The following is a 25,716-nucleotide window of genomic DNA, read 5'->3' as shown; positions in this document are numbered from 1 at the left end:
AAGAAATACCCAAAAATTTGTGTAAAAAAACCCAAAAAAAATTTAAAAACCCCATATCTCCCAGAGAAAATTTTTTTGAGGTCTGAAATTTTGACCAAAAACTCCTACCATGGGGGGCTACTAACCACCAAAAAATCAGCGAAATCCAAGGGGGTCGTTGTAAGGTCCTGCTTTTCTTAAATAAACCTGCTCAGGGGCAACGAAGACCACCTTCACGATATCGGTTTGTCGCGGGACCGGTTTGTGGCCTACCCACTATTACCATTACCATTAAGGGCTAGACCACACAAGATCGTATGCCATTTTGGGCCTGACACATGCCCGCCTGCACTGCAAAACGAGACATGGCCGTCCTTACTAAGGTGACACTTTATTCCGGCGAAGAAGAGCCTCAAGCGAATACAAGCCCCCACTCACAGTATGGCCAGCCAGGGTGAAGGAGTATATCCCCCCCCCACCCCTTCCCCCCGAGGGGGTTACGCAGGCCTCCACCCCGGAACAGCTTTTGCGAGTACTACCGGTTCCTGTGCCCCCCTGCTTCGTGCTCTTATCTCGGGGATCAACGGCGTCCTCTTGGTCCAATTCTTGATGCGTTGGGATAGGCGTGCTTCGCCCTGCCCCTGTCTTTACGCAACCCTGTGGTAGGGTCGTCCAAAAAAAATTGAAGTTGCTCGGATCGTCCAACGCCGCCCGGATTTGGATTCTACATAGAAAAAAACGACATACGTGTTTTTTTCCTTTTTCGATAAAGTGATTTATAGGACCTCCTCAAAGCCCTCAAAGTTTTTAACAGTGCTATTAATAGGAAAAAATCGTAACTTGGTCATTTTTTGACCGATTTTCAAAAACCGAAACGGGGATTTGTTCGTTTTTGAATGTTATTACGAAAAAAAAATATGCTTAACCCTCTTTTTGGTTTGCCTAACTTTCAGGGGCAAAAAATGACTAAATTTCGGCCAAATTGGCAAGAGTTTCAGTTTGTAGGCCGCTACAGCCACTCCAAGTCCACCCCGCACAGTGCGGCCAAAAGGCGAAAAGTGCGACATGGCCCTTTCTGCGGTTTTTTCAATTTATAACGACAAGGGATGATGTTTTATCGTGGAAAAAGTGGTTTCCGATCAAAATCTAGTCATACAGGGGTCAAAAACTGTAAAAAACGCCAAAAATGCCCCAAAACGCCCCAAATTTTCACCATTTTTTACTCATTTTTTGGCTCCTTTAACTACAATTTTCAGAATCCGCAACTTTTCTTGGCAAATTCTGAAAGCTAAGAATGAGAGCTGCAAGTTTGTATAAGAGGTCGACACTGTTGCGAGATCGGCTATTCGAGATATTTGGCCTCAAATATTTTTACATTTCATCATTTCCACTAAAAATGCCAGTTTTTACTCGTTTTTGGGCTTTTTCAAAGGCAATTTTGTGAATCCGCAACTTTTCTTGACATTTTCTGAAAGCTGAGAATATGAGCTACAAATTTGCCTCAGGGGCCCACACTGTAGCAACATCGGCTGTTCAAGATATTTGGCCTCAAAGATTTTTATAATTCATCATTTCCACTAAATTGTCAGTTTTGCGCGCCCCTGCGTGTTGATGCGAGATTTTTGGACCTTTTCTCCGACCAGTCGTTGAAAAGGTCTCATCATGATCTCAAAGATTTTTATTTATCATTATTATTACAACTAAAATATCAGTTTCAACGAGGATTGTACAAATTACAACGAGGCCTGGGCTGCACTGCTGGGCTGCACGTCATGCTGGTTCTCTTGTGCTTTGCACAACAGTCTCATTGGCTGAGCGATAGCGAAGCCCGTTACTCCAGTGCGGTTGAAAAGTTTTGTCTGTCTGTCTGTCTGTCTGTGTGTGTGTGTGTCTGTCTGTGTGTGTACACTACTCCTTCTGAACGGCTCGGCCGATCTGACTGAGATTTTGCATGCTTACTAGATATGTTCTTGGCTCGGCACACGCGAAATTTCACTATCCTAGCTCAACTGGTTCAGTTTTTATAGCCGAAAAACACCTAAAAACGGCGAAAAATCGAGTTTTCTGCAGGTAGAGCACTCTGTCTTGAAGAAAGGGGGTCTGGGGGCGGAGCCCCCAGCCCCGACAAGTTAAAAGTGACAAGGTCAAGATCGTGTTCTGAAGATGAAGCAACCCTATCTAAAATGAAGGGGGGTCTGGGGGCGGAGCCCCCCAGCATGCAACACGTAAGAAGTAACCGATGATGGACAAGCCAATGCCTGCCGAAGGCAGGCTAGCGCCACAGGCCAAGGTAGGTACGCCAGGCGCGGATTGGAGGAACAGGCCGCGAGACATCGCGAAGCCTGTTACGACAAGACGCGGTCTGGCGTAAACCTACCTTGTACTTTAAAAGAACAATAAATAGGGTATGGTGCCCAGTGATGGCCATGGTACCAGTGATGGCCACTTTGGACTTTGCGCCGACTTTTCATCCACGCGGGAGAAGGTAAACAGCTGAGCTTTTGGGGTTTTGTACCCCCACCTATTAGCAACACAACACCGCAAAAATTTCGTCTCGTTGCTGTCGTCGTCGGCCGCACGGGCTCAGCGCAACGAATGCTGCGTTGACATAATTGTTTTATTTTGTAGAGCTGAGATCAAACCAGTAATCGCAGCGTTTCTTTCGCAGATTTGGAATTTTTACTTTATTTCTCGCCGATTACTGTCAAAAACGGAAGCGCAGAGCTACTCCCCTCTCAAAACCTAAACTAGCCATCACCGAGCAGGGCACAGCCATCACAAAGCAAAGGTGGCCATCACTGGGCAAACTGCACTGAAATTAGGTTACTCTTTTCGCAAAGACAGAGTTAAATTTTGCTCCTTTTCTAAGTGGAGAACCTTTACTCTATCCTTCTTGCATGCTCTTGAAAATGTCCCAAACGGTACGACGATTGAGAGACTTCGTAAACGGTAGGAAGACGCATCTGTGCGCTAAAAGTGGCTATCACTGGGCACCTTACCCTACCCGATTAAAAATTTGCCAGGACATTTTGAAGGTTTTTTGTGGTTTTTGGCCCGTCCTGTGTATTTTTTACAAAACAAAAAAAATGACGGAGGGACAGGCATACAGTATGATGCATGCTGTGCGTCCGTCCGTCCGTCCAAAGACTTCCTGTGGTCCGATCTTGACCAAATTTGGTATGCAGCCTCCTTGGGTGACCTTAAAAACCGCTTGGTGGCAGCAAATTCGATCCGAGCCCCGGCAGGGATGAAACCCAAACCGAAACGATACAGGGGGCCGTTACGACGACAGTTTGCTCTTATGACTAAAACTCAAAGAGTGTAGCACCTAGAACCAAGGGAACAGCTGTTCCTCGTTGATCAAGGCGTACCGGAGTTCTGTTCCCAGGTGGGCCAAGTCCAAATTCCGCTTCCCTCACTTTTGTTCTTTTTGGGACCTAAATCAACAAAACTCAGGGAAGCCGAATTTGGACTTGGCCCATAAGGGAACAAAACTCCGGTGTGCCTTGATCAACAAGGAAAACTCCTTCCCTTGGTTCCAGGTGCTACACTTTTTGAGTTGTAGTCATAAGTGCAAACTTTTGTCGTAACGGACCTATTATCGTTTCGGTTTGGGTATCATTGGCGTGGCTGCAGGTGCATCATGCTCTACATAGGGTCGAGGAGGATTTCGGCAACAAATACAGCTAGCAGGGCATGTGAGGGTATTTTTGGAATCAGGGCGACAAGACGAAACCAACGGTGTCATTTTCAAGTGAATCGGACAAGTTTGGACCCGGGTTCAAATCCTAGTGAGGTATATTTTGAACATTCTTTTTATTCAAGTTTTTGCATTCTGTCCGATGTTTTTGAGGGCGCTGATGCCGAAAATAACACCTATTTTGACCCCCGACTCAGGTTGAAATCCCGTCACGATACGAGCATTTTGGATATCGGTTAAGACTATTCGTTACAAAAGTCCTATCATGACGTACTCGATTCAGAAATCAAAATAAATCTTGGTCGACCCCCTTTTTTCAAGATCCAGTTGACCAAACAGGACCTTAAAAATAGAGGGTAGACCAAGAACCTTTTTTTATTCCTGAATCGAGTAGGTCATGATGAGACCTTTTCAACGAATGGTCGGAGAAAAGGTCCAAAAATCTCGCATCAACACGCAGGGGCGCGCAAAACTGACAATTTAGTGGAAATGATGAATTATAAAAATCTTTGAGGCCAAACATCTTGAACAGCCGATGTTGCTACAGTGTGGGCCCCTGAGGCAAATTTGTAGCTCATATTCTCAGCTTTCAGAAAATGTCAAAAAAAGTTGCGGATTCACAAAATTGCCTTTGAAAAAGCCCAAAAACGAGTAAAAACTGGCATTTTTAGTGGAAATGATGAAATGTAAAAATATTTGAGGCCAAATATCTCGAATAGCCGATCTCGCAACTGTGTCGACCTCTTATACAAACTTGTAGCTCGCATTCTTAGCTTTCAGAATCTGCCAGGAAAAGTTGCGGATTCTGAAAATTGTAGTTATAAGAGCCAAAGAATGAGTAAAAAATGGTGGAATTTGGGGCGTTTTGGGGCATTTTTGGCGTTTTTTACAGTTTTTGACCCCTATATGACCAGATTTTGATCGGAAACCACTTTTTCCACGGTAAACCATCATCCCTTGTCCTTATAAATCGAAAAAACCGCAGAAAGGGCCATGTCGCACTTTTCGCCTTTTGGCCGCACTGTGCCCCGTCAGCATGCCGGGGTGCTCCCGCCACTAGGCAAGCCCCATGAACAGAATTGGGATGCCGAGTGCAATTTGCCCACCTCCCAGGGGCATCAAATTGTCGATTTTTTTGAAAATCTATCAATAGTGATGTCTCTTGGGGCCTCTGGGCACTCAGATGGACACCCGTTCACACGGTTCGGTACCCGCACTACGTGATAAGAACAAACAATAGGAATTGTCTGTTGAGCACCTCATGCCTACCTCTCAGGACCAGAAAAATGTGAAAATTTAGAAAATTCCTTCATTTTGATGCCTTTTCTTGTGGCCTTGCGTGGTTGCGGTTCCTCGCGTCAGCAACGTCCATTTCTGTTTCTTTGTTCATATCAAGTAGTGCGGGTACCGACCCGGGTGAAAGGGTGCCCATCTGAGAGCCCAGAGGCAACAAGAGACAACACTTTTGATAGATTTTCGAAAAAATCGACAATTTGATGCCCCTGGGAGGTAGGCAAATTGCACTTTGCATCCCAATTCTGTTCATGGGGCTTGCCTAGTGGCGGGAGCACCCCGCCATGCTGACAGGGGGTGGACTTGGAGTGGCAGTAGTGGCCTACAAACTGAAACTCTTGCCAATTTGGGCCGAAATTTAGTCATTTTTTGCCCCTGGAAGTAACGCAGACCAAAAAGAGGGTTGGGCATATTTTTTTTCGTAATAAGCATTCAAAAACGAACAAAGACCCGTTTCGTTTTTGAAAATCAGTCAAAAAATGACCAAGTTACGATTTTTTTCCTGTAAATAGCACTGTTAAAAACTTTGAGAGCTTTGAGGAGGTCCTATAAATCATTTTTTCGAAAAAGGAAAAAACACGTTTTTTGTTTTTTTTCTATGTAGAATCCAAATCCGGGCGGCGTTGGACGATCCGAGCAACTTCAATTTTTTTTGGACCACCCTCCATGTCCAGGCGAGAGCAGCCTGCGATCTTGCCGACAGAATAAAAAGCTGCAGCCAACCAAACACCCGGCTCGAGAGGCCTTGGCCTTCCTGCGCTTGTTTTGCCTTCGTGTGGTTATCACCCTGCTACAGTTTCAAACGGCGTTGCCGAGACAGATCGGCGAATTCGGTGAACGGGTGTCAACGCTAGCGAGTGGTCCCTCTGCAGTTAACCGCGCGTACCAAAAAGCAGCTGCCCGGTCGATTGCAACCAGGGATGATACCCAAACCGAAACGATACCACGGCCGTTACGACAACAGATTGCACTTATGCCTATAACTCGAAAAGTGTAGCACCTGGAACCAAGGGAACAGCTTTTCCTTGGTGACCAAGTGTACCGGAGTTTTGTTTCCATATGGGCCAAGGCCAAATTCCGCCTCCCTGAGTTTTGTTCATTTAGGCCCTAAAAAGAACAAAACTCAGGGAAGCGTTATTTGGCCTTGGCCCATATGGAAACAAAACTCCGGTACACTTTGGTCACCAAGGAAAAGCTGTTCCCTTGGTTCCAGGTGCTGCGCTTTTCGAGTTATAGTCATAAGTGCAAACTGTTGTCGTAACGGCCCCGGTATCGTTTCGGTTTGGGTATCATCCCTGATTGCAACACCTTGGTGGCTGTTTTATTTTCCACAGACTTTCCCGCGCGACGCTGTAGACGAAGACTGCAGCGTGATCCAAGACTCGTAACTTACCAGTCTATAGCAACGCCGTGTTCAAGAGCGGGTCTACCAGCAAGACCTCACAGCCCGACCTCTTGCGACCGAAGAACAACGCCTGCGATTGGGGTTAGTTTTTACAGACGCGGTGATGCGGCGATTCTGTCGGCAAGATCGCAGATCCTTCACCCTGGCTGGCCATACTGCGAGTGGGGGCTTGTATTCGCTTGAGGCTCTTCCCCGCCGAAATAAAGTGTCACCTTAGTAAGGACGGCCATGTCTCGTTTTGCAGTGCAGGCGGGCATGTGTCAGGCCCGAAATGGCATACGATCCTGGTCGAGCCCTTAATGGTAATGGCAATAGTGGGTAGGCCACAAACCGGTCCCGCGACACACCGATATCGTGAAGGTGGTCTTCGTTGCCCCTGGCAGCTTAGTCCGGTGGCGCATCGGACACCCTAGTGCTGTAGGTATCTCCGTCCTTTGTGGCGGGGGGAGGGGGCAGGAGGGCCTGGGTGGCGGCAGGGAGGGCCAGCCGAAGCCTGGGGAAAGGCGTAGATAGCCGAACGAGCCCATATCTATCTTCAAAACCGCATATCTTCTAAACGGTTGGTCGCACAGGGCTGGGACAGTTACATTTGGATTCAGCGGACTTTTCTGCATAAGTCTGCAAAATTTCATGCCAATCGGCTAAAAAAACCCTTAAATACCTAAATACCCACAATTTGGGTCTTTTTAGGTAATTTTTTTTTAAATTTTTTTACACTCAATTTTTTTTCTGTTTTAGCTCAAATCTTTTGTGCTAGTCGTTTTTCTCGTTCAGTTTTAGGCCGGAATACCAAATTTCATGACTCTAGACCGAAAAGTTGCTGCGTAGCAAGAAATACCCAAATTCACTACAAAAACACTGAAAAAACCTTAAAACGCCCACCAAAACTTCAACAATGGACCAGGGGTCTGAAATTTTGGCAATCCTCCTCTTTTAAGGTGTACGAAATGTGGACAAAAAATCGCGACAATCCAAGGGGGTCGATGTAAGGTCCTGCTTTTCTTAAATAATCCTTCTCACATGCAACGCCCCGGCGCACAGTGGGCTGAGAAGCGAAAAAGAGCGATAATAAAGGGCAGTTTGAAAACTGAACAGGAAGGTCAAACAAAGTGTGCCATGTCCATAAAAAAGGCATGCCCTATCCGTGACACGAGTCTGTTTGAAAATATATCACACGCGTGACGCTGTGCAGGGCGCCAAACATGGCAAATATCGACCTATTTCTTCACACATCCTACAATTGTGAACAATTTTCCTTCTGGGGGTCGGCCTATTCGACATAACGGTATCATGTTATGTGTTTTTGGAAAGCTGAAGGCCTCACAAATCTGGACAATAACAAAGGTTTGTGATTGGTTTGACCGGGTGAAAGAAACACGCCGTCAAAGATGTTGCAAAATCGACGAATTTGTGATTTTCGCGAAACGATAAGTTGAGTTGCGAAAGTTTGCGAACCGATCTGTCACATGGAAGTGAAAGAGCAGCATCTCTTCTTTACAGCCCTTTTCGCCGTTTGTTTCGCTTTGTTCCGCGTTTTGAGAAAATCGCAGTCAAAGGTGACAAGTTTCGTCTCCTGCCCGGGCCGGCCGGGCGGCTGGCTGCTGTCGCCGGTCGTTTGCTGGTTTCAATTTTGCCAGTAAGATTTTCGGGGACCCAAAATCCTCAGGGACGCATTTTCTAAATGACTCCCCCACCCCCCTCCCGGAAATGCTGGATCCGCCCCTGCCGGTCGTTTTCGGGTTTTGATTTCGTCAGATTTGAGTTTCTCGGACCCAAAAACCCCCGAGTAGCAATTTTGACGCCGATTTCTCCCTCCTAGAATTTTTATCGCTTTTTTTGCTTCTTAGCCCACTGTGCGGCGCCCTTTGCGGACTGGTAGGGTAGGCCCTTTCGCGACAAGCAATCGATTGGAAAGCGCCGACAAGACAGGCTGCGTGGAGCCAAGCGTCGCAGGAGAACAACGCGACCAGGATCGCCTTGTCAACGCCCACGCCCGAAAGCGTGCGACATGTCATGCATGAGGCCGTCCAAAACGGCTTTTAGCGAAAAGGGCCTAATTTTCTCGGAGGGGGATGCCTGACAGTTATCACTTCCGTATGTTACTACGTCACCATCTACGGCCGACAGCTCAAGCCAAGGCAGGGTGCGCAGCCCACGCGGGGCACCGGATCGTAAAGCCTCCAACGCTGTGAGGCCCCCGGATCCCGCTTCGCTACGCCCCCGCAGGTTGAGGCGTTTCAAGGCTTAAGGCTTGCCTTCATTTTCAATAACGTAAAGTAACGTGAAGACCTAAGCACCTCAGACTAAGCATTCAACCTAACGCTCGGAATAAATTACATAAACAGATGTGCTCTGCTTCGTATTACTACGCATGCCCTCCTAGATCATGCAGACTCATAACGTGGCACAGGACGACCCATCCAAACCAACACATCCATCAAACGCACGCACACACACTCTCATTCGACCCACCCCTTGTCTCCTCCCTCCCTCCATGTATCTGTCTCTTCAAGTAGTTCTTGCGAAGTCTGCTGCCAAGTGCCAGCCCGTTGTGGTTGGTGACCATGTCCGCAAGACCTGGACTGAAATGGCTGTTGTTAATCTGAAACATAACTGATGTGGCCTCTGCGAAAAAGCATTCCAAGAAACACTTGCATTTCAATCAATAGCTATTGTTTGATAACAATAACTATTGTTTGACTTGTAGTGTTTTTATGATGCTTTTTCTGTTAACATTACCCTGACAGTAGTAAAGGAGGGGCATTTTAACGGGCCGCCATCTTGGTTGGGCATTTTAACGGGTCGGTATTTTGGCCGAGCCTAACCTATCCCAACCTAAGCATGTCGTAATCTTGAGCGGGTGTAACCTACGGCAACCTAAGCTGGCCGCCATCTTGGATGGGCATTTTAACGGGTCGGTATTTTGGCCGAGCCTAACCTATCCCAACCTAAGCATGTCGTAATCTTGAGCGGGTTTAACCTACGGCAACCTAAGCTGGCCGCCATCTTGGGGGACCATTGTCGCATGTCACTATCTTGAACGGCGCTAACCTAACCCAACCTAAGCTAATCGCCATCTTGGATGGGCATTTTAACGGGTCGGTATTTTGGCCGAGCGTAACCTAACCTAAGTGCCTCTTTGGCCTGTATTTTTTTTGTCGGAAATTTTAACGGGTGATCAATTTGAGCGGGGCAAAGCTAACCTAACCTAACCTAGCGCAGAAGATCACGCTCACTTATCCACTGGGCTACTAAGCCGTGCTTAGAGATAGTGTGTGCGGTCTGGCTTTTTAAATGCAAGTGCAGCACAGCCCAACGTGGTGTGTTTTTTGGGAACAGGCCAGACCAGCATCTCCCGTGCAGCCGGTGTCTCGTAGATTAAGGGCGGTTTAAGGACACGCTGGTCAAGCAGACTGGCCATCTGTGGCAATCACATTCATTTTTATTGATTAAAGTGATTATTTTATTGTTTTTTTTGTTTTTTTTGCATTATTTTTAGTCAGTTTCATCAGGAGGATAGAATGCCATGATTTCTTGGGCATGTTTGCACAAGGCCGACCAAGATGTCAGCCCTAAATATGTGACTACATACTCAGCCCCTTTCAAATTGACTTCTCTTTCTATCATGATGAAACGTTTATCTCTGTCGTGCATGAAACGAATGACATGAGACAGTAATTGCACGTAGCATTCAGTGTGCTCTCTGGTCTGTCCAGACAGATGGGCCGTTATTTGTGGACAAAGCCAGTGTCGTTCAGAGTAAAAATCACTCACTTCAAAAATGGTGAATACATCCTGAACTTGGCCTCTTTTCAGTATTTGTATATTGTCATAATCATGAGAGCAGGTGAGAGGGTTGCGCTGGGCCACCAACTCCTTACCGCTGCTTGCATTGAGAGTAAATGAAAGTGACTCCATTGCGCTCGGCTGCTTTCGTCTGAATGATGGCCCTGCATGCGGAGCACGCCTTTTATCTGGAGTGAGAAGTTCTCATTTCGGCCACGAGACGGCGCTGGTGGCGCTGCAGCGCGCTGCCGCGAAGCACCGCAGTGCGCATGCGCCGAAAATTTCTAGCGTTTTCAGAAAATGCCCAGAAAATTGCTAGTGTTTTCTAGAAATGCCATAAAAATTTCTTGTGTTTTCCAGAAAAAAATTTTGTGTACCCCAAAACTTTTTTGCGTACCAAAATTTTTTTTGTGTACTAACACATGTATTTCTTATGGACCTAAATTTTTTTTGCGTACCAAAAATTTTTTTTGTGTACTAAAAAGTTTTTTTATGTATGGAAATGTTATTTGAACACAAATTTTTTTCTTGTTGTCACTTTTTGTGTTCAGTGATTATTTTTTTCTTGTGCACGCACGTTGCACTCTCGTGTTGTGTACTAACACACAATTCTTTTTGTTTCCAAACATGCGTTTGTACATCTTGTGTACCACTCTGTCGTTTTTCTCACTGTCGGAACCAAATAAAGTTTTGACAAAGGAATGCAGTGAAATGCCGTGTGCGCGGTGAATCAAGTACAGCAGACAGTACTCTCCACACACTTGTGAATCAATGGACTGTAAACTCGCATGATTGTAAGTCCACTTTTTACAGAGTCGGTCAAGAAATTTTTTGTGATTGGGGACGATGGGGGGCATGCCTTAGGAGTCCCAGAATTCACCCTCGCCATGCTTTCCTATGTAGAAAGCAACCCAATGCTGACCTGGTTTTGAAATAGGATCCGTGTTGGCAATCAGCTTGTGTAGCCGATGTGGAAGTGTGTCCGAGGCGAAGACGCCCTCGAACATAGGAGCCACATGTTTATCTCTTTTCATGAGCGAATCAAGGGAAAGCCCATCCATTTTTTTAGTTTAAGTGATTGTTTTATAATTTTGTATTTGGTTTTATTGTTTTTTGTACTTTTTTGTAAACTTTTTTAAACGTTATAATCGAGAACAACGTTTCGATGTTTGTCAATCTCAATCAGATTTTGGAATTCGGCATACACAATGCAATTTATAGGTTGGGCAATAGGAGTGGTCGAATGTACACTTTTTTCGAAATCTCAAAAGTTAGATGGCGCATTTTGTAGTATTTTTTCTGCTGATTCCGATATGTACTTGGTTTTGAGAAGGAGTAAAACTGAGGGCGCTACCAGCCTTTTAAGTTTTGAAAATGGCTTAAATGCGAACTTTTAAAATTTACTTTTTCTCCGTTTGAAAATCACAGTACATTTTCGGAATCGGCAGAGAGAATGCAACAAGATGCGCCATCTTCCTTTTGCATAATTTATGCAAAATGGATATTTTGACGAAAATAGTGCTTTTGACCACCCCTGAAGAGCGAACTTTTCTCAAAATGTCCATTTTGCAAAATTTATGCAAAATTAGATGCGCATTTTGTTGCATTCTCTCTGCCGATTCCGAAAATGTACTGTGATTTTCAAACGGAGAAAAAGTAATTTTAAAAGTTCGCATTTTAAGCCATTTTTCAAAACTTAAAAGGCTGGTAGCGCCCTCAGTTTTACTCCTTTCTCAAACCAAGTACATACTCGGAATCAGCAGAAAAAATACTACAAAATGCGCCATCTAACTTTTGAGATTTCGAAAAAAGTGTACATTCGACCACCCCTATTGGGCAAGAGGTGCTGCGAACTTGAGTTCCAGCCTGAGTGTCCCTTGCCTGTGGAGGTTCCAGTGAGGTTCGCTGGCTGAAAGATCAGGGGACAAATCAAATGCGTAAAGTACATTTCCCAGAGGATAATCGGGGAAACTAATATTGTTGCCCTCGTCCTTCCAGTGCAGGCCTGTGCCACTGAACAGAGTGTTGTATGCTTCCATATAGAGCCCGTTTGGAAAATCGGGAGTTAAGGGCTGAGAAGGGACGGGGTGGCCGTCGACCATGAGACTCAGGTAATTCAAATTGAAATGCTGGAAATTAAACCCGTTTAAGGTGTAATCTCCATTAAAGGCTCGGTTGTCTACGAAGCCAATAATTATTCTTTGAGGAAGTTGGTTCATGTATAGATTGTCTAAATTTTTGTCGCGCAGCCCTTGTGTTATCGTAACTGTCTTGATGTCAACTCGATTCACAGGATACTTAGCAGGTGACTTTTCAAGAGCTTGGGCGTGGCCCAAGAGCACCGAAGGAGACACAACTACTTTGCGAACATAGAGTGTCGCGTCCAAAAGTTTGATGCGCTCTGTTCTAGCCGTAGACATGAGGGCAAAAGCGTCTCGGTTTTTAGTGAGCTTGATTCTTAGCTCAACGTTATTCAGAAGGAAATGATCCTGATTGAAGAAATCCACGTGTAGTGGACCCATTATCTCAAACGCTCGGCTGTTTTCAGTGAGCTCCCGCCTCGTCGCAAGACCCACATTTTCTTCGCCGTCAAGAGAATCAAAATGTCCAGGCGTGTCCTGGTACCACAAACGCTGAGTCATGTGAGACTCTTTTGCCGATGTATCGTTATTCATAAGTGATTCGATATAGGCACGATAGGCGTAGGTCATGCTTGAATGAGAGATGACTTTTTGGTTAAGACTCACGTCAATCTGACTCCACAAGGCGTGGAGGGCGTAATTAACAGGAGCAGCATCGCTGTTGTCTGCAGCGGTAATATCAGCACCATTGTCTTTCACAATTTTGGCTTTGACATACAAAAGAGTGTGGGCGGGGTCAATGTACTCATGGCCCATTTCAGGTATGGAGAACTCGACTGTCTTGGACGCGTCGAGTGTGGTCAGGGGTTTGTGAGGAACCCAATGAGTTGATTCAAGAGCGGTTTGAGTGGGTGGAATGATCCACAGATCCAGCTCAGATCGAAGGCACTCAGAAGAAGCAGCATGCATGAATGCCATTTTTTTTCTAAGAAAAGTAGTCTGTTCTAGAGACGGTCTTTCTCTTACGGGTCTTCGGAACGTTATGAGCCTTAGGGGGCCCGTTTGCGCCTTTTTATAGCACCAGACCCTGCCATTTGGTCAGCTTTCCTTTTGGCCTGGTTGGCCAGGTTGCCCGCGGCCTCTCCGACGCGTTTGTTCATGCTTCCCCGGAAATTCGCTCCGTCCGCGACATCGGCCAGTACCGCGCTTCCCGCCCGGGCCGCCTCCTTCCCCACGGCCGATGCACCGCTCCGGAGAATAAGGAGAATTGTACGGAAAAGACCGCCGAGCCAAGAACCGATACCGTACCCCTTCTGGAAGGAACAAGGGTAAGGTGCCCAGTGATGGCCACTTTTAGCGCACAGATGCGTCTTCCAACCGTTTACGAAGTCTCTCAATCGTCGTACCGTTTGGGACATTTTCAAGAGCATGCAAGAAGGATAGAGTAAAGGTTCTCCACTTAGAAAAGGAGCAAAATTTAACTCTGTCTTTGCGAAAAGAGTAACCTAAATTTCAGTGCAGTTTGCCCAGTGATGGCCACCCTTTGCTTTGTGATGGCCTGTGCCCTGCTCGGTGATGGCTAGTTTAGGTTTTGAGAGGGGAGTAGCTCTGCGCTTCCGTTTTTGACAGTAATCAGCGAGAAATAAAGTAAAAATTCCAAATCTGCGAAAGAAACGCTGCGATTACTGGTTTGATCTTAGCTCTACAAAATAAACAAATTATGTCAACGCAGCATTCGTTGCGCTGAGCCCGTGCGGCCGACGACGACAGCAACGAGACGAAATTTTTGCGGTGTTGTGTTGCTAATAGGTGAGGGTACAAAACCCCAAAAGCTCAGCTGTTTACCTTCTCCCGCGTGGATGAAAGGTCGGCGCAAAGTCCAAAGTGGCCATCACTGGTACCATGGCCATGATTCCCACGGCATTCCATGGATATTTGTGACCACATAATTGTTGTGCTTTACTACCTCATCAGGAAGAGAGGAAGAAGGACAGGGTGGGGCTAATGTAACCACCTTAAATTCGTCTGTTTGGAGATTGGTTCCGAACAGAGCAAATTCTTTGATGATGAACTGCCTGTCAGGTCCCATCAGCATCTGCACATCACACGTAGCGTAAGCCATGTTGACTGGTCAAAGAGTGACTGACAACTATGCTTCCTGTGACTGTGATATCTCTATAAATACTTTTAGCAAGTGACACTGGCGCCGCCTAGCGGAAGGTGGAGGAACTAGGTAGGGCCAGCTTGCAGACTCCCTTGCGCCTTAACCTCAAAATTTATGAGTCACCTTGTAGGTCCATAGCCTCGAGGACTTGCTGGTCCTCTTCGTCCTCATCTTCCCAGGCATTGTAGCCATGCGGGACTGTGTGTGTCTGATCGACACGCCGCCGCTTGGTGTTTTTGGCTTGCCATTGCTTGCTGGTAGGCAGTGTCACAATTTGCCAAGTAGGCGTGCGAGCAATCTTTCTTGGGATGGGAATGGTCATTTTCCCAATGTCACCCATGACCATGGCCTTGAGGTTTTCGAAGGTCACTAGTGCATCACAAGAGGCATTGATGCTAATACCTCTGACCTTGATGCAGACTTTGGTGTTCTGCACATCACCTCCAACTGCAACTCGGTACCCATAGTTTTTGGGGCCTCCCGCTACAAACTCAGTGATAAATGAGCCGGGTCCGTAATCCTCCTCTATTTGGTCAGTGAGATCACCCAGATGGGTGCCCAATGGCAGGTCAGGCTCGCCTGGGCGACTCAGGTAAGCCACAGAATCTGTGTCATGGTAGTAGGCGCGCTGTCCAACTATATCCAAATATTTGTACAGCTGGAGGCGCCCTAGACATGTGGTCCATGCCGCATGGAGGAGTGAAGAGGTGGGGAGGCTTTCCTCAGAGTCATCTACGGGTTTGTAAGACACTTGGAAACATTGTTCTGACAACACGACCAGACCATTGACTACTTTGGTTGGATCAGTGGCTAATTTGATCAGTTCACCATAGTCATGGACAAACTCGGTCTTTGAGAGTGTTCGAAGGGCGGGATTTTTGTTCATTTTGTCAATATCAATGCTGATGCCATCATATTTTTTGACATCATCCATGAATATGTCTTTTGTCTCCTGGGTATTGCATTCAGCCGGCCAGCCACTGGCCTGAATTTTCAGGGCCATGAAGCGCCTGACATAGGCCGAGAGGAGACCATCTTTTCCCGTTTCCGGGTCATACTGAGACATTCCATGCCGGTTCGGCCAGGGCCTGAAGGTGACCATTGACGATTTCCGCGCCACTTTGGCATTTTTTTGTACTCGTCGAGATAGGGCGATTGCCAAATTTTTAGGTCCCTAAGTCCATTTTTGCGCCCAGGGTGGCAATTTTCAGATTTCTGTGAACTTTCTTTTGTGGTTTTGTTGAAATTGCGCTTCGAAGTCCCTTTCTTGGCTCTCCACGGCACAATTTCAACGCTAGCTCAATGATTTTGTGCTTAAAAGATGCGTATTAAATACAGGAAGAGACTCCAGTGGTCAAATTCTACTTTTGAAGTCATCTTCGTGGTGATCCAAGCGATTTTGTAAATTAAAAACAAGTAAAAATGAGGTAATTTTTTCTAACTTTGGCGAGGGATCTTTTGATGACCAACATCGAAATTTGGATTTTTTCTAACGGATTCTTGAAGGTCTCGAGGAGATCTTTCGAGTTCCGGTGCCAGAAAGTATGGGACCGGCCCTAGTTTAGCCGCTACAGCGCTCCAAAGTTTCGAAAAATCCCAAATTTGCACTAAATGGTGCAAGGAGTGGACTTTCGCTTGCAGGCCCACGGCAATTGCCATGCGAGTCCCAGGCCATCTCGGTTCGACTAAAACTGATCCCTGCAATAACTTCAACTTGATCCCAAGCCCCAGGGTCACTCACCGGCTCGGGGGTAAAGGGAAGGGGAGGAAAGAATACAGTGAATTTTCACAAAATTATGCCCTAAGCTTATATGTCGTCCTAGCCCCGCATCAGTGGTGATTATGGACCTCGGGGCCCAGTATGTTTGACAATACTTGATTCCGCCTCCCACAACTCCCCCCTCGGGAGAAGCGGGTGCTCTACAGGCGTTCGCTCACATTTGTCCGCGGGGAGCGCCTGCGATTAATTAGAGCAGGCAGCCCCTACAGCACGCGTGCCGTTTGGTGGCCTACCTTACAGGCGCTTCGGCCCTGGACCACAGGCCCTTGAACACTTTCTTCGGCCCCCTCTGCTGGAAGCGTCGTCTCAAAACATAACCACAGTAAAATGGGATAGGATTTAAAAGAAAAAAAAAAAAGTTCACCGAAAATGTTGTTCATTGTATTTAGGTCCTTGCAAATTGTTTACCGTGGTTTTAATGACTTCTTCCTTAGCTTGGCTATGTTTTTGATCCTTGAAATTCCGCCCTTGCCAATGGAATACTCTGTGGGACTGTTCCTAGGACGTAAAGAATGGGTGGCACATGGCCGCTTCAGTCTTCATTCCAGGTGAACTTTGTTGCTGAGAGAGGTGGATGGATAGAGTAGTATCCGGTCAGCTTCTTGCTCTTGCATGTCAATGTCTGTGATGAGATCCACATAGGTTTTTTCTCGCTACTATTACGGCCTCAAAATTATTAATTTGAAAAGTAAGTAGCCCACTGGTTTCGCAGATCTCATGGATGCGGGAAAAGCGTGTGTCAGAGCTTACGCTTTTGCAGCCAGCTCTCGTTTCCAGGTGAACTTTGTTGCTGAGAGAGGTGGATGGATAGAGTAGTATCCGGTCAGCTTCTTGCTCTTGCATGTCAATGTCTGTGATGAGATCCACATAGGTTTTTTCTCGCTACTATTACGGCCTCAAAATTATTAATTTGAAAAGTAAGTAGCCCACTGGTTTCGCAGATCTCATGGATGCGGGAAAAGCGTGTGTCAGAGCTTACGCTTTTGCAGCCAGCTCTCGTTTCTAAATGAAGAAAAAAGATACAGAGATTGAAAAGAAAATGACCGTCATTTTGAATATATCAGATAGGGAGGAAAAATGATTTAGAAACGACACAGCTGGCTGCAAAAGCGTAAGCTCTGACACACGCTTTTTCCGCATCCATGAGATCTGCGAAACCAGTGGGCCACTGACCTTTGAAATTAATAATTTTGAGGCCGTAATAGTAGCGAGAAAAACCTTTCTGGCCCTCATTACAGACATTGACATACAAAAGCAAAAAGCTGACCTGATACTGCTCTACCCACCTCTCTCAGCAACAAAGTTCACCTGGAATGAAGACTGAAGCGGCCATGTGCCACCCATTCTTTACGTCCTGGGAACAGTCCCACAGAGTATTCCATTGGCAAGGGCGGAATTTCAAGGATCAAAAACATAGCCAAGCTAAGGAAGAAGTCATTAAAACCACGGTAAACAATTTGCAAGGACCTAAATACAATGAACAACATTTTCAGTGAACTTGTTTTTTTTTTTTTTTTTTTTTTTAAATCCTATCCCATTTTACTGTGGTTATGTTTTGAGACGACGCTTCCAGCAGAGGGGGCCGAAGAAAGTGTTCAAGGGCCTGTGGTCCAGGGCCGAAGCGCCTGTAAGGTAGGCCACCAAACGGCACGCGTGCTGTAGGGGCTGCCTGCTCTACTTAATCGCAGGCGCTCCCCGCGGACAAATGTGAGCGAACGCCTGTAGAGCACCCGCTTCTCCCGAGGGGGGAGTTGTGGGAGGCGGAATCAAGTATTGTCAAACATACTGGGCCCCGAGGTCCATAATCACCACTGATGCGGGGCTAGGACGACATTAAAGCTTAGGGCATAATTTTGTGAAAATTCACTGTATTCTTTCCTCCCCTTCCCTTTACCCCCGAGCCGGTGAGTGACCCTGGGGCTTGGGATCAAGTTGAAGTTATTGCAGGGGTCAGTTTTAGTCGGGCCGAGATGGCCTGGGACTCGCATGGCAATTGCCGTGGGCCTGCAAGCGAAAGTCCACTCCTTGCACCATTTAGTGCAAATTTGGGATTTTTCGAAACTTTGGAGCGGTGTAGCGGCTAAACTAGGGCCGGTCTCATACTTTCTGGCACCGGTACTCGAAAGATCTCCTCGAGACCTTCAAGAATCCGTTAGAAAAAGTTCAAATTTCGATGTCGGTCATCGAAAGATCCCTCGCCAAAGGTAGCAAAAATTACCTCATTTTTACATGTTTTTAATTTACAAAATCGCTTGGATCACCACGAAGATGACTTCAAAAGTAGAATTTGACCACTGGAGTCTCTTCCTCTATTTAATACGCATCTTTTAAGCACAAAATCATTGAGCTAGCGTTGAAATTGTGCCGTGGAGAGCCAAGAAAGGGACTTCGAAGCGCAATTTCAACAAAACCACTAAAGAAAGTTCACAGAAATCTAAAAGTTGCCACCCTGGGCGCAAAAATGGACTTAGGGACCTAAAAATTTGGCAATCGCCCTATCTCGACGAGTACAAAAAAATGCCAAAGTGGCGCGGAAATCGTCAATGGTCACCTTCAGGCCCTGGCCGAACCGGCATGGAATGTCTCACTGCATGGTGCGAGGGTACTGGTAGACCTCATGAATGGCAATCAGTGTGTACCCCTTCTGGAGTGCCAAGTGTAATTCTGGAGCACACCATTCACCAGTGAGTTGTCTGTCCAGGGGATTTGTGTGTTGACAAAGGTCAGGGCTCTCATTTTCAACGCAAGTGCGGCAGAGAGGGAACATCAACTTCCCATTGCACTTATAGGGAAGCACAGGAAGGTACAGATCTCGGGGAGGAAGCACAGTACATTTCACGATACCATTCCAAGTATCCACAGGGGGCATTTGGGGGTCACCTTCTAGATAGATAGATGGATGATCAAGGGGGTAACACCCCCTCAAATTTGCATTTGGATACTCGGACACCACGTCCGCCATCTTGATTTTCTCACCTTTAGTGAGATCAACTTTGTGATAGCATCGGAGGGCACTGGTCCTGCCGCCACAGAGCGCTTTGCGCAAATCAAGGGGAGGTGATCGTGTAGTGGGGTGGGCCTCAAAATAAGCTTTGACCTCGGGTGTTTTGAGGTCCTCGTTCCAGTCACATTCCCATTTTTCTATGACAACATAACCTGCTTTTTTGAAGAGAGCAGTGATACGTTGTGTGCGCTCATAGCGGTTTTCACCACCCTCAGGCTGAGCAGGATAATGGCGGGGGCAGGAATGCCAAAAATCCCCGTGAAACTGATAAACGCGGCGCTTTACACCGCCTGTGGGGAGGCTGACCTCAACATATCCATCAACAGCCTTTCCAAGAATCCTAACCTCCCTAGGGTAAGGTGCCCAGTGATGGCCACTTTTAGCGCACAGATACGCCTTTCACCCGCTTACCAAGTCTCTCAATCGTCGTACGGTTTGGGCTATTTTCAGGAGCATAAAAAGAAGGATAGAGTGAAGGTTCTCCAGTTTGAAGAGGAGCAAAATTTACCTCTGTCTTCGCGAAAAGAGTAACCAAAATATCAGTGCAATTTGCCCAGTGATGGCCACCCTTTGCTTAGTGATAACCTGTGCCCTACTCGGTGATAGCAAGTTTAGGTTTTGAGAGGGGAGTAGCTCTGTGCTTCCGTTTTTTACAGTAATCAGGTAGAAATTAAGTAAAAATTCCAAATCTGCGAAAGAAACGCTGCGATTACTGATTTGATCTCAGCTCTACAAAATTAACAAAACATGTCAACGCAGCAGCCTTTGCGCTGAGCCCGAGCGGCCGCCCACGACAGTAACGGGATGAAATTTTTGCGGTGTTTTGTTGCTTATAGGTGAGGGTACAAAACCCCAAAAGCTCAACTGTTTACCTTCTCCCGCGTGGATGAAAAGTCAGCGCAAAGTCTAAAGTGGCCATCACTGGTACCATGGCCATCACTGGGCACCTTACCCTATCTGTGTAAATGGTCTTGATACTTTGACCCAATTTGTGTTGCTCCCAGTCAAGCCACTGGAGAGCCATGTGTGACTGTTTTCCCCTGCCATGATACCCCCCAGGAGGGACAATGCCGATGGAGTTTGGGAGCAAAAAGAGCTTTCTGAACGAATTCATAACTGCCGAGCTCAATGTAATCGAATGGAACATTGGGTCAAAACCAGCTGACTCAGCAAACAGTTTTCTGAATGACTGGCAGGCTTGGCGAAGGATAGTGACATCAGAAATGCAGTAGTCCACAAGTTCCCTCTTGAAATTGAACACTGCCCCCTGTTCAACTTGATCGTCATACCATCTGTTGAATTCTATGGCAGACTGAGCTTTCATGCCTGAGACACAGTACATTTCACGCTCAGGAAGGGGGCCCTCATAATTGTAGTACTGGCGGGTGTTGGCCAAGAATGGAAAGTAACCTTTTTTGAGTTCAGTGAGGCCAAATGCCTTTGGCAGGGCACTCAAGGGCATGGGGAGAAACATGAGGCTGTCTATGAATGACCATGTGTTTAGTTTCATGTTTAGGATTTTTGCCCCATTGAGAACAAGTTCAGGCCTGAGTCTCCGTGCAACGAGCTCTTGAAGCACGAAAACGGCGTCAAATGCCTTGGCATTGTGAGCCACAATGAGAAGTTCGGTCTTGGCACCGAAAGATTGTAAGTAAGTAATGAATTTGGACATGACGGAGAGGTTAGGGTCATCCAAGTCGTGGAAAATGTGTTGCCTTGTCTTACATGATGGACAGAAGTAGTCCTATGTGCTCTGCTAGCACCAATAATGGCGGAAATCCCCCTCCCGCTCATGTAAACCATGATGCACCTGCAGCAGCCCTTGTGCGACGCGGACGGGATTTGCACCACCGGATTATTTGTTTGGATGGTACTCCTGAAGTACCCTCCAAATCTGGTTACTCTAGCTCAACTCCTTCCTTGTACACAGACGCCAACAACAACAACAACACACAGACACAAAGGCAAATTCATAGGCCCTCCCCCTCTTTTTTAAATAGAAGGGCGGGCCAAAAACATTGTTAGTTTCAGCTCACAAAGAAATCAAGAACCTATAATAGCCCCAATCCGACTGACTCACTGACTTTCTCACTCACTCACTCACTCACTCATAGAAATGCTTGGGGTCAGGGGGTGGTCGAAGAGACTTCCGGTTTTTTAGGCACGAAGTAGCCTTATAGTAGACCCAGGATTCAGCCAGCCCGAGATTCAATTTGTGTGGCCCTTTATGCATTTCGGAAATTTTCTTTACGATTTTAATGAGACTTTGCAGACTTGTAGAACTTTGAACGCCACCATTCAACGGGCCTGATCAAGACCTTTCGAAGAATGTCTCGGGCGTCAAAATCGGTTGGTTTGCCTAATGTACAGGGGCAAAAAACCACTGTAATTCGCTTAAAAAGTGCACTTTTGTGATACAGAGTATCTTATTTGGCATTAGGTCGGATTTCTTGTGGTGCCATTTGACGCGCCTGGTCAAAAACTTTCTATTTCCGTTCCAAGCGTACGAATCCGGTGGGGCACCGACCCACAGTGGGCTGAGAAGCAAAAAAAGCGATAAAAATTCTAGGAGGGAGGAATCGGCGTCAAAATTGCTACTCGGGGGTTTTTGGGTCCGAGAAACTCAAATCTGACGAAATCAAAACCCGAAAACGACCGGCAGGGGCGGATCCAGCATTTCCGGGAGGGGGGTGGGGAGTCATTTAGAAAATTCGTCCCTGATGATTTTGGGTCCCCGAAAATCATATCTGGCAAAATTGAAACCAGCAAACGACCGGCGACAGCAGCCAGCCGCCCGGCTCCCCCACCCCCCTCCCGGAAATGCTGGATCCGCCCCTCCGGTCGTTTTTGGGTTTTGATTTCGTCAGATTTGAGTTTCTCGGACCCAAAACCCCCGAGAAGCAATTTTGACTCCGATTCCTCCCTCCTAGAATTTTTATTGCTTTTTTTGCTTCTCACTTCACTGTGCGACGGGGAGTGTACAGAAGTACCACATCACTGGGCTTGAAGTAAGTTATGCTCGACAACTTGTCATAGTGTGCCTTCATGTGGACTGCAGCACTGTTAATGTTTTCCCTGACGCTACGACGGATCTTATCCAATCGTTCGGGAAGTTTCGTAGGATACTGCTTGCGCGTGGCCTCATCGCACAGTAGTCGAATTACCCCGATTTTCTGGTCATAGGTACAAAAATGATCTTAGCGCTGCTCTTTCTCCATCATATATGTTTTTTGGATCGCCGATTCCAATTTTGATATAGCGAGCTAAAAACTTTCGGCCAGGGGCGGTAAACGCCCCAAAAAGAGAGGTAAGGTTTATAAAACCAGTGTTCAGCGCACATTTTTCACCTGCATGTTCGGTGTTTGCGTCTCTGACTACAATTCGAAAGTGGCTGTATCAAATTTTCACGTCCAGGGGAGTTTTTTTTTTTTTAAAAAGGGGGTAAAATTTTGTTTTTGTGAACTTAGTGCGCCTTATTAACCTGCCGTCAGGTTTTTTGGGTCGCTGAATCCGAATCTGGTCGAATTCGCCCTCAGCGCCTCGCCATTCCTTGATGGGAAACATCTTGCCTGTATCATGGAGAGACTTCCGAAGTGCTGACCACAGTCGGGCGAAACCGGAAAAAGTCGCACGTAAGTCCGATCTCGCCGTTTTGGTCCAAGAGGGATAGGACCAACGTTTTGAACACACAAAGGACCATTCTATACAGTTATCAACATTTTTGGCACGTCAAATAACTACTACTTGCCGTTTGGAGACCTCTGATTAGAGCAATTTCGCGAGAAAATGATAAATTTGGCGTGGGTTGCGTAAGAAAGGCTACTACCATCGCTGTTGCAGAGCAAAATTACATGTTTTATATGTTTTTGGAAAGGCAAAAAATCAAGCAGTCCAGTCCATTAATTGGAATTGGTTTTCAACGAAATTGTGGAAACTGCGGGTCTTCAAATCCCCATGGGAACACCCATATTCCATCCACGTAGAATCCCTGTGGACAAGGTGGATACGACCACGTGGATTTATCCACCTGTTATCAACGTTGAATTCAAAGCGAACAATCAATGTGGACTCTGACCCCTGGTTTCCGCGTTGATTACTTATGTGCAATTCTATGTAGATTGGAGGCCTTCTGTTCGATGTGTTTTGATGGGTGCACGATCGACGTGGATAAAAACATTGTCTATCCATGAGGTAATTCACAGGCATTCGGCGATGTGGAACACCACACTACGCATCCACGTTGACTCTCAGTATCTCTTGAAATGTAGATCACACCGCGTTAGATCCACCGGGAGTTTTAGGTGGTTGAGGGACGTGGTTAGGGGCATGAAGTGTCAATATGGATGGGTGGTGCTGGCCCGCATGTGGGCCATGTGAGCCCTTTTCTACACGATCTCGATGTCGATCATACGTATCCAAATTCATTGAGGCTAAGTCGTCTCTTTATGCCGGATTCATCTGAGTAGACTCGGACTTCCACGTGGATTGAATGAAGATGAGTGAAGACCTTGGAACTCGATTAGTTTTGAAAGCTGCCGACAGAGGGCCTGCTGATATTCTTGTCATTCCTTACCCTCTCGGCCTGCTAGTAGGATGCCAATTCACCATATCCCAGAGCCATCTAACGCAGCACATCGGGCAGCTTCGGGCGACGTTTCGTCGTCTTTGAAGGGGTCGTCTCGATCGTTTCATTTTTAGACGTCCTCAGGGGATTTAACCTTAGGAGGACCTCCTAACAAAATTGTAAGGAATGACTGACTTAGGCCTCGATGTAACATCGATGGTGGGTGGATAAGGCGAGTTGGGGTAAGGGGTGTCCCCATGGGAAACAGATGGTCGCTGAAGAATCAACATCGATGTGATGGGGATCGAGAATTTTATGATGTGGATTCTATGTGGATAGCAGGTTGAAGAGTTCCTATCAAATCGACATATCCACCTCCTATCCCTGTGGAAATTACATTTCGATATGTCTGGATCCACGTGGAATCCACCTATACGCGAGGACCGCTATCCCGTGGATGATCGACTCGATCATCGACGTAGCATCCACGTCGTTCCTCCACATCGATTCAACGTGAATTCGATATGGGTGTTCCCATGGAGATGTTTGCGAAAAGTGTCGTCTGCTACATTTTTGACGAGAGATAAGTCGAGTTGCGAACATTTGCGAACCGGTCGGGCACCGTGGTGAGATTGTGTGGTGACCCCACTTTCTTGTCCATTTCGTCAGGCGTTGCCGTTCGATGCTGTTTTCCTTCAAATCGACGTCAAACATGCGACGTCGTCTCGAGCGCCACGCCACCGCGCCACTCCGTCGGGAGAGGAAGGCAGAGGCGCTATGCGCGCTGACTACTTCAGCCAGCTCTGCCAGACGCCGTGCCACACCAGACATCGTTTTGGGCTGCCACCGATAGTGATACTTTTATCTTCCGTGGTCATGCTGTTACGACAGGACATGCATCGTTACGCAGGCCTCGGGTGCAGCTAGTCCCAAAAGGCAGCACAACGGGCGCGTTAGGTCGTCCCCTGGGTATATCTTTTGTCTTCTTATCTCCACAGAAATGATTTTAACTACCAATGAAACCCTCAAATCCAAAGTTTCACGTGAATTCAGCAAAAAGATTCATTGTACCCCCCTTTACGCACCTGGCTCCGCCTCTTAGGGTGCCCTTTACGTTCAAATCTCGACAGAAATGAATTCAGCGACCCCTAAATAGACTATACACAAAGTTTGGTGAAGAAAATAATTTCGTGCGACTTTTTCCGTTCTCGCCCTACTGTGTGACGCGTTTGCCGTTCACATTACGGCTTCGACAGGTCTTAACAGCTCTCGACAGTTTTCAGCTCCAGACAGGCTTTCATGGATTCGGATGGATCATGACAAGTGCACCGAGCCTCAACAGACCGGTCAAATGTTCCAAAGCATCGGCGTCAGGTTCCGGTGGGTTTGGCGCTGTCTTGTTTGGGAGGTGCCTATTTTAAAATTTACCTATATTTTTGCCGTTATTTTTATTCTTACTCCTTCTCGACGTGTCCTAAATGAACTTACGTATCTCCAGCAGACTGATAGAGCCATCGTATCTCCCGGACGCTGGTAGAACTACCGTACTCCGGTGGCGCCGATAGAAAAGACGTAAATTCGGGAGATCTGGCAAGACATTGTATCGCTTTTTTGGGCGTGTTTTAGGAGATTGAATTGAATGGTTAAGTGTGTCTTACAACTTTGGAAAATGAAAGGAGATTGACGGACGTCACTGTCAACCTTTAATATCTCCTTTCATTTTCCAAAATTGTAGGACACACTTAACCTTTCAATTCAATCTCCCAAAACACGCCTAAAAAGCGATACAATAGTCTTGCCAGATCTCCCGAATTACGTCTTTTCTATCGGCGCCACCGGAGTACGGTAGTTCTACCGGCGTCCGGGAGATACGATGGCTCTATCAGTCTGCTGGAGATACGTGAGTTCATTTAGGACACGTCGTTCTCCTTCCCCCTCCCCCACCCTCCACACCCTAAAA

The 25,716-nt window shown here is 46.7% G+C and overlaps 2 protein-coding genes across 2 annotated transcripts; both read right to left on the bottom strand.

The window, feature by feature from the left end:
• Nucleotides 1-11,992: 11,992 nt before the first annotated feature.
• Nucleotides 11,993-13,222, bottom strand: LOC117642357 (uncharacterized protein F54H12.2-like). Its single transcript, XM_034380441.1, has one exon. The coding sequence runs from the start codon at nt 13,220-13,222 to the stop codon at nt 11,993-11,995; it is 1,230 nt and encodes a 409-aa protein (XP_034236332.1).
• Nucleotides 13,223-18,772: 5,550 nt separating this feature from the next.
• Nucleotides 18,773-20,864, bottom strand: LOC117642355. Its single transcript, XM_034380440.1, has 2 exons — nt 20,145-20,864; nt 18,773-19,408 (listed from the first exon to the last, which is right to left on the bottom strand). The coding sequence occupies exons 1-2, from the start codon at nt 20,862-20,864 to the stop codon at nt 18,773-18,775; spliced, it is 1,356 nt and encodes a 451-aa protein (XP_034236331.1).
• Between the last annotated feature and the right edge of the window lie 4,852 nt (nt 20,865-25,716).

Source organism: Thrips palmi, unplaced genomic scaffold (genome assembly GCF_012932325.1).
Source record: "Thrips palmi isolate BJ-2018 unplaced genomic scaffold, TpBJ-2018v1 HiC_scaffold_16, whole genome shotgun sequence".
NCBI classification, from domain to species: Eukaryota; Metazoa; Arthropoda; class Insecta; order Thysanoptera; family Thripidae; genus Thrips; species Thrips palmi.
The sequence above is the reverse complement of the archived record's forward strand: the minus strand, read 5'-3'. Positions and strand labels throughout refer to the sequence as shown.